The sequence below is a fragment of the Corvus moneduloides genome, chromosome 12 (genome assembly GCF_009650955.1).
Source record: "Corvus moneduloides isolate bCorMon1 chromosome 12, bCorMon1.pri, whole genome shotgun sequence".
Lineage (NCBI taxonomy): Eukaryota > Metazoa > Chordata > Aves > Passeriformes > Corvidae > Corvus > Corvus moneduloides.
The window spans coordinates 7,911,798-7,920,359 of NC_045487.1; the positions used below are offsets into that span (position 1 = coordinate 7,911,798).

General features: G+C 60.8%; 1 protein-coding gene across 6 annotated transcripts; it reads right to left on the reverse strand.

Annotated features, from left to right (window-relative positions):
• Positions 1-182: 182 nt before the first annotated feature.
• On the reverse strand, positions 183-7,836 carry FCSK (fucose kinase). 6 transcript variants are annotated; one of them, XR_004242684.1, is made up of 23 exons: positions 7,734-7,836; positions 7,490-7,647; positions 7,323-7,373; positions 7,111-7,236; positions 6,917-6,989; positions 6,547-6,644; positions 6,318-6,398; positions 6,110-6,229; positions 5,787-5,928; positions 5,345-5,472; positions 5,142-5,243; positions 4,523-4,693; positions 4,382-4,449; positions 3,868-4,238; positions 3,402-3,612; positions 3,133-3,299; positions 2,807-3,034; positions 2,532-2,675; positions 2,281-2,400; positions 2,021-2,208; positions 1,779-1,838; positions 996-1,219; positions 183-812 (listed from the first exon to the last, which is right to left on the reverse strand). XR_004242684.1 is itself a non-coding variant. In XM_032122240.1 (23 exons), the coding sequence occupies exons 1-23, from the start codon at positions 7,804-7,806 to the stop codon at positions 696-698; spliced, it is 3,258 nt and encodes a 1,085-aa protein (XP_031978131.1). In that variant the 5' UTR covers positions 7,807-7,836; the 3' UTR covers positions 183-695. The 6 variants fall into 6 exon arrangements, 4 of the variants coding, with proteins under 4 accessions (XP_031978131.1, XP_031978130.1, XP_031978132.1 ...); XM_032122240.1 differs by having other exon boundaries at positions 1,739-1,838; positions 5,142-5,240; XM_032122239.1 differs by having other exon boundaries at positions 1,739-1,838.
• Positions 7,837-8,562: the final 726 nt, after the last annotated feature.

Here is an 8,562-nt window from a genome sequence, read left to right on the forward strand (position 1 = left end):
TTGTCTGGCTGCCTCCTGTGGCTGCTGTCTCCCTCAGCCAGGGCTGTGGAGGGGGATGACCAGCCCTTGCATGCAGGTTCTGCCATTCCCACCCCTGGAAAAGCTTTGCCCATGCATTGCTGGGCCGTTGCTGTCCTGTGGAGAGGGAGCAGCCCTGCTAGGGACAGAGGGGTACAAACACATGCTGAGACAAACACAAGCTTTTTTTATTCAGACAGACTGCAGGGACTAGTAACTTGCTTTCACTATTCACTATTTCACTGCAAAACAGTGCCTGAGGACACGAGAGGGTCTTGATTCCACATCCAGCTGCATGAGCATTGCATGCTGAACAGGCAGCTTGGATCCCTGCTGCTGGAAGAGCAGAAAGGTTCCTGCTAAAGGCAGCATCACAAATGCTAGTTTGTTCCCTTCGGAAAACTGTAAAAACTGGAGTGAAACCCCAAAATCAGGCTGGAGGCCCTAGCAAACTGTCCCTCCAGCAAAGCCACCCAGCAGGGGTAGTTTTGCCTGCCTGCACAACTTGTCACAGCTTCTCCAGGCTCTGGCTTTTGGGGCAAGTAGCAGCACAAAAAGGCCATATCGAGACCTAAGGCACCTGCTGGAGCTGGCTGAAGAAGCTGCCCCTAAAGCAGTGGGGATTTCCCAGCATCTGTTCGAGATATCTGCCAGGAATGGGCCAGGGCTGAAGGCCTTCACACAGCCCTGTCCCCTCCAGGGTGAGCACCATCCTTCATACCACATTCCACAACCTCCACAGAGAAACCACCTGTGTCCACCTCGATGCTGTGGATGCTGAAGTTGCCCAGTCCCTAGAAAAAGAGTCACAGGTTGGGGCAGGAGCTAGCAAAGGACCCCTTCTCACCTCCAAGGTCCCAGGGAGGGCACAGGAACAAGAAGCAATCACATCCCATGTGTGGCGGGGAGAGATGCTCCTCATGTTCTATATAAGGCTGCTGCAAGCCGCCTGCAGCAGTGGGGGGCTCACAGCTCACCTCGGTGTTTGCCAGGATCCGGTGCAAAGCCTCTTTCTGCCGAGAGGCTTTGGTTAACACGTAAAGGAAGCCGCCGCCCCCAGCCCCAGCCAAGCACTGCCCGTGGACGTAGGGCCGGAGAGCATCCATCATGCGCCCAACGGCCAGCGGCTCACAGCCCGGGGCCATGCACTTCTTCTGCTGCCAGTAGCAGTCCAGGCACTTGCCAAGGAGCAGCAGGTCACCTGCAGAGGAGGTAATATTGCAAATTACTTGTCTCTGTTTCTCACCCAAAGGGCAGAAACATCTCTGGCTCTCCTGCTCAGCCCAAGCTAAATTCTGCCTTCTCTTTTCCAGTTCCTCCCAGCTCTGCTGGCCGAGCAGGCAACCCCAGCCCTGTCACGTTGCTATTTTTAATCCTCCACAGGGGCAGGATTTGCTTGCTTTAATGCTCCAGCTTCCTCTCTGCAGCAGCCAGATAAACGCGCTGCACTGACCAGGCATGGCCCCCAGCCCTGTCACCAATGGCCCACTGCCAATCAATCAAATTCAGCATGTCTAACCCCCTCTTCTTCAAAATCTTTGTTCAAGCCTGAATTTTGGGGTATTGCCTGGTGAAGGTGGGCCTGGGAGAGGATTTGAGGCTTCTGCAGCTGCAAGAGCCTGCATCCCCCAGCCTTTTTCCCCTCCAAGACTGCACAGCCTCTCCCTGTGTTTCTTCAGCTGTTAAAAGGGCCAACCTGGCCCAGGGAAGGGGCTCACACCTTGCCTCAAGGCCTGGGCACACTCCTCGGCATTGCTCACCAGTGCGTCAGCATTTTGCACAATGGAGGGCAGCCTGGCATACCAGTTCCTCACCACGTCCTGCAAGAGGCCAGAATGTCCCTGTCACTGTCCTCCTGGCTCTGGGGAGGCAGTGCTGCACCCATAGCCTCGGGTGCCAGTTCACTCTGGGGCAGCAAAGCTGCACAAGTGAAGGGGATGCCACCAAAGGCCACAGGGGGAGCAGAGGCACTCTGCGACACCCAGAGGCACCCAGGCATTACCTGGAGCAGGTTGCGGGCCAAGCGAGTCTTCCCCGTGTACACCAGCAGCAAGTGATCATTCAGGGTCTGGATAAAACCATCAGGGACCAAAATCTGCTCCACTTCCACTCTGAGTGGCAGCTGGGCCTTCGACCTCCCGATTTTGATGCCAGGAACGAGCCCACCAACCTGGTCCTGCCAACCACCCCCTGCAGGGCAGAGGGTCATCAGTCACTGCTGGGACCCCCACCCTGTGGGTCAGCTAATCTCCCAGGTCCTACCTGTTGTGAGCCTCTGCTCTAGGTGCAGCACAGCATGGATAAGGGACTCGGTGCTGGCAGCCTTCCCTGCTGCCCGGTACAGGGATGCCATCACTGCTCCTGCCAGGATGCTGCTGGTGCCTGCAGGGAGCACAAGCAGGGCCAGGGCAGTGAGGCACTGTTGTGGCCCTGAAGGCCAGGGGGCAGCAAGGGCAATGCCCCACTCCCAGGCACCAGTGAGGGACTGCCCAGCCCTTTCCCTGCAAACCGACCGAGGCCAGACCCGTGCGGCAGCTTTGACCAGGTGTGCACCTCAAAGCCACCCCCGTAGCTCTCCATCAGCTGGGCCCTCAAGGGTGTCTGTGAGGGGAACTGCACAATTTGGGTGCAGATAAAGGCAGCTTTGAGCAGGGCTCCTGAAACAAAAAGGAAGTTGATGCCTGCTGTGCTACCTGCTCCCTCATCCCACTGGCCCCAGAGAGGGCCACCCTGGCAGCAAAGGGACATCACAGGTACAGAGCCAGGCTGGCGGCTGGTGACCCCTCACCTGGTGCATGTGGCTGGCAGTAATCCTGTAAGTCTTCCAGCTCCCGGCACACCAGCTCTGCCACTGCCTCGCTCCGTGGTGTCCCGCTGAGGCTGACGAGGCGCAGCTCCGGCTGGACAATGCGCCGCACCCGGGCACCAATGGGCCGGCACCCGTCCACCAGCACCGCCACGTCCACTACAGCCCCCCCGTGCTCGTAGGTGATGGGGGGTGTGTCACTCCAGCCACCTGCCAACACTCACCATCAGCCTCAGGGGGCACTCTGACTCTTCCCCCAGCACCACAGGGGTGAGACATGGATCATCTGACTGGGGGGATGCGCTCACCGGAGAGGTCCAGGCGGGCTGGACATACCACCTGCACCCAGTGCCCCAAGGGTGGCAGCTCCACCTGTTCCACGGTGATGAACTGGCACGAGGACATCACTGCCTTCCGGACGAGGATCTGCTCGGCCCCCTCATAATGCCGAGCTGCTCTCACCAGCAGAGCCGGCCTGGGATGAGAAAGATGCTGAGCCCACTGCCACATCTCCATGATAGCACCAACGCCTGGAATGGAGCAGCTGCCTGCTGCCTCTTGCCAGCCTCAGCCTCACCGGCTCATCCACTTCTGGCGTTCAGCAGCCAGCTTCTGGACACCACCAGTGATGTCCCCGCTCTCCAGGCGCCCAAAAGCTGAGGCCCACTCCCTGTTGGCAGCAGGACCGCTCCGCAAGCCGCCTTCCCCTTGTGCCATGCAGCCCAGGACCTCAGCAATACAGGCAAGTGCCCGTGCTGCAATACCAGCATCGCTGGCTGTGGAGGCAACTAGAAAATAAAAAAAATAAATAAAAGGAGGCTGCAAAGCCACAGCCTGGCTGCAGGTTGCACCCCAAACCAGCCCACTTCTGCCTTAAGCCGTCCCCACGGGAGCGGGACTTGCATGGCTTGCACCCACCCAGGCTTGTTGGATGCTCTGCAGGTGCACCCCATGGGGTCCTGAAATAGGGGGGATCACTGAAGGGGGTGGGGAGCACTGAACAGTCCTGATAACCAGATACGCAGCTAGTGAGTCCAGCTCACCCTCATCCAGTGTGCCCAGCATAGCCTCATGGTAGCCCTCATGGACAGCACTGCGGGCAAGTGGCAGGAGGCTGCTGTCCTGGCATCCCAGCAGCACCCGCCGCACCTTGCACTGGCCCTGCAGGAAGAACAGGGCCTGGCGGGCACCCAGCTCGGCTTCCGTGTCCAGGCAGGGCAGCAGCTCCTGCCAGGACATACGCCACGCCATCCGCCAGCGTGTCAGCTGCTCACTGGCCACCGTGGCCAGGCCCAGCAGCCACAGCACATCCTCCAGCCCCAGGGCCTCACGGGCATGCAGCACCGGGAAGAGCCGGGCACTGAGCAGGCAGCGGCTCCTCCGTGGCGTCTCAGCATCCCAAAGGTCCCCTTCCCTGATGGAGGGAGAGACCATCAGCACTGTCCTGGGGCTCGAGGACACCTTCCACGAGGGGAGATGGAATGTGGGATGGGTTGGGGTGGTCATGACACCTCTGGGAGCTGGGTCTCCTCTCCCATCCTGACATGTGGCACCTACCGTACACCCGTCTGTTGGAAAAACTCAGCCCAGGGCACGTTCAGATAGGTGGCCTCTTCCACAGGGATCTGCAGGGGCACAGAGGGGCTGGTCACACCTTGGCTTCACTGGGAGCCTTGTGCCATCTCACTGCCCCCGCACCTGCCAGTCATCGAGGCGGCCAGTGAGAGTGAACACGCGGCAGGGCAGGTCACGCAGCCGGATGTGGTGGCCCTGCAGGACAACATCACGTAGGGGATGGCCCCGCAGGGCTGGTGAGGAGCCCACGTCAAGGCCCGAGAGGAGGCAGCCAGGACCGATCACCAGGGGACCCTGAAGAAGAAGCAACAATGGCATCTCTGGCCCCCAAACCAGAGCCAAATCCTGACCTTGGAATGGGACAACCACCCTGAGAGACAAGCTGGTGCCAGCACAAGCCAGGTGGCAGGACATAATTTTGTCACAAGGCTGCAGAAACACGGACTGTGGAAATTCAGGCCAGGTGACAGCCTCCAGGGCTCACAGCCGTAACAGAGCCCCCAAAGCAGAGGGTCTGCCCTGGTTCCCAGCTCAGGACAGGGCAGAGGTGACAGTCTCATCCCCTTGTTTGCAGAGGGTGACAGCCACCAGGGTGCCCAGTATGAGCCAAAAGGCAGTCTCAAAGAGGAAGGGCATCCCAAATCTCACAGCTGCAGTTCCTCCATCCTAGGCAGCAGCACGTCACCCTGCTGCCCATTCGATGCACTGGGAGCGGTGGGTCACCCCCATCCTAGTCATGTACCTGGAGGTGACAGTGCTGGATGACACTGCCAGCTGCCAGCTGCACAGCTCCTTCCAGCAGGCAGTTGGTGACTGAAGAGCCATCCTCCAGGAGACAGGGCTGCTGTCAAGGGCACAGAGACACGTGGGACCAGGGTCTGGGCACACAGCCCAGAGCAAACCCCAAAAAACGCGCATGAGCAAGGCTGGGATGGAAGGACATACATCCACGTGGGAATGGGCTGTCTTGCAGAAGCGGAGGTGGCTGGCAGAGCCAGGCAGGAGAGTCAGGCTGCGGATGTGGTCGCTCGCAGAGGCGGTCATGTAGTCATAGGATGCATTGGGAATGCAGGCTGTGGGGGGCAGGAGAGATTTCAGCACATGGACAAAAAAATGTGGGTGTGTCTGACACTCGTGTGAGCCAGGCTGAACATCCCCAGCTGAAGGGGTCAGGAGTGAAGACCTGGGGACCCAGAGATGACTGTCAGGCCCTGACCACCCCATCTCTTCCCATGCAGGGAAGAGTGCCTAGGAATGGGTCACATCACATGCACTCACCACAGCATAGAATCATAAAATGGTTGGGGTTGGAAGGGACCTTAAAGATCATCTAGTTACAACCCCCTGGGCAGGGACACTCCACTAGAAGCTGGAAGGAAGCACTCACCCATGCTAAGAGGGAAGCCACGGAGAGCTGTCCACAGCACAGAGCGGGCACTCCTCACACTGGTATCACCACCACCCTTCACAAAATCCTCCTCTGTCATCCCCCCTGCCATGCACAGCACAATGTCGAAGAAGAGGGAGAGCTGGGGAGAAAAGGGACTTGTTGGGTCCAGCCATCCTGAACCCCACCCTGCTGCTGGGTGATCCCTCCCACTACCTCTCCCACCCAAATCCGGAAGTGTGGGGGCAAATAGACCCTAAAGAGATGCCCAGCAGCAACACCTGTGTGGCAAAGGGTCCCATTCCCCACAGAGGGGCTGTCACCTGGATGGGTGGAGCCCCTGAGTCCAGTCCCATGTAGGTGCAGGCATCCAGAGGAGGGATGACATGGGTGGCCAGAAGCTGCTCGGCAGCATCCGAGGAGAAGAAAACAATCCCACAGACCTGCCAGGTACATCAGGGCTGAGGCTGCAGCTGAGGTGACACAAAGGACAGGGCTGGCAGGGTCACCAATACCTGAGTCATGCCGTACCAGGGGGACGGTGCCGTCTGGCCCTGCACACTGCTGGATCTGGGCCTCCGTGCCTTTGTAGATGATATCACGTACCAGCCCCTGGGAGCAAAACCATCCCAGTGAGCTCTTCAGGGAACCCTAGGCCAAGCAGCCATAGCAGTGCTGAGACCCCAGCACCCAAGGCATCACAGGACTGGAGACCACTGCATCTTCAAGGGATGCCTCTTGAAGGGGGAGCTGCCCCAACCTGCTCATTGGTGAGGTAGACCCCATGGTTCCTGGCATATGCTGGGCTCCCGGGCACTGCGATCACTCGGACACCCTGGAAGCTGTCCCAGTTGACCCCTGGGGGGAGGGACAGAGACCAGTGCCCACTGGGGCAGTGCATGTACTCACACTGGGCACAACTGCCTGAAAACCTGCACCACAGCAGCGGAAGTGGCAGCAGCATCCAGCCTTGGCCACCTCACTGCAGGCACAACGGATTCTCCCAGCTGTGCACAGGACAGCAATAGCTGAACATCCACACCCTCATGGGAGCATGGTACAGGCTGAACCAGATGTGTTGCTGGTTAAGAACCCTGTCCCACACCAAAGCAAGGCTGGTATCCACCCACCTGGTGTTGAGGGCACAGTGAGGAGCATGTCGGTGCTGCAGACCCAGACGCCAGGTGGGGAGCCCACACAGAGCTGCCAAGAGAAGGACCACATGCCCAGGAACGGCAGGAAAGGAGCCCAGGAACCCAACACTGCTCCCATCCTGCTGGAAACCAAACTCATCCCCGGGGCCCCATCCTCAGGCTACACAGACCCGGTGTGTCATGGTCCCCAGCAGGCTGTCCAGGTTGCAAACCAGCGCTTCGGCTGGGGCGCCAGGCTCCTCGGCGGGAAGGCAGGTGAAGGCACGGCCGCAGTCGTCAAAGGAGAAGTCGCGGCCCTGGTGGGACAGAGAATATGGCAGGGTCACCGGGAGGGAGCGGGTGCAATGAGAGGTCCCATGCTGGGCTGTAGGTCTGCTCTCACCACGTGCAAGATGAGGATGCGGGCGTCCCTCAAGACGTCAGCGGTCACCACCTGGGAGAGGACATCAGGGAAGAGTCAGTGGGGACAGGACAGGCACCCCCCTCACTTCCAGCGTCCCCTCCTGACTTCCAGCCTTCCCGGACCCACCAGAGGCTGTCACCTCTCACCGTGCATCCGGCGCGGGCGCTGAGGTGCTCGGCCGCCACCAGCAAAGCGTTCAGGGTGGCCCCGCCGCTGCCCAGGTGGGCCCAGGGGTCCTCCACGGCCAGAAGCAGCGCGGGGGGGCGCGGGCCCAGCCCGCCCCGCAGCCGCCGCACCTCCAGCTCTGCCAAACGAGAGGCGGGCGGCGTTGAGAGCCGATCCCGCCGCCGCGGGCAGGGAGGAAGGGAGGGCGCCCGCCCCGCCACTTGCCTCGCTGCAGGGCGGACACGCTGCCATGGCCCCGCCGGCAGGTGAGGAGAATAGCGCTCCACTCCGCCGCCATAGGCACCTCCTCCGCCCCCAGCCCGGCGCCGCGGGGCTTGCTGGGATGTTTAGTCCAGCCCCCGCAGCCGCTCCGGGGCGCCCGGCACTGAGGGACTACAATTCCCAGTGTACTGCGCGGCGGGACACAGACCCCCCCTTAAAGGCACAGCGCGCCCCCGTGCTGCTTCCCCCCTCCCTTCCCCCATCTCGGGGGTCTTGCAAAGGGGGAATGGAGGTTTGACGTTTTCTGTCCTAAAATGGGTCTCGGCGGTGGTGCGCACCCCTAAGTGCCCTGGGTCACCCCTGTAATGAGTCCGGCTCCTCACAGGGCTCTCTGAAGAGAGGAGGGGTGCCCGGGCGGTGGGCGCTGATGTCGGCTCCCGGTGGGTTACCAAGATGGGTGCCCGCTGTGTGCTGGGGTTCTGTCGGGGTACTGGGTACTGGGGAATGTCGATGCACTGGGATGGGTGCCGAGGTGGGTACCGGATTGGGTACCAGGGAGGGTAGCGGGAGATGCCGGCGCGCCAGGTGAATACCGGGGGTGGATAACGGGGGATGGGTATTGGGGTGCCGATGCCCGGAAATGCCGGTGCGCCGGGTGGGTACTGGGATGGGTACCGAAGTAGTTACCGAGTTGGGTATCGGATTGGGTACCGGGAGTGTTCAGGGGGTTGCCGATGCTCCGAGTGGATACCGGGGATACCGATGCTGGGCACCGGACTGGGGGGTGCCTATGTGCCGGGGTGAGTCCCGGGCTGGGCACCAGGGTAGATTC

Coding starts and splice junctions, on each gene's coding strand:
- FCSK (XM_032122239.1), bottom strand. CDS start 7,806: ATGGCGGCGGAGTGGAGCGCTATTCTCCTCACCTGCCGGCGGGGCCAT. Junction 6,645..6,916: donor CACTGTGCCCTCAACACCAG/GTGGGTGGATAC, acceptor CCCTCCCCCCAG/GGGTCAACTGGGACAGCTTC. Junction 2,401..2,531: donor GCCGCACGGGTCTGGCCTCG/GTCGGTTTGCAG, acceptor TGCTCCCTGCAG/GCACCAGCAGCATCCTGGCA.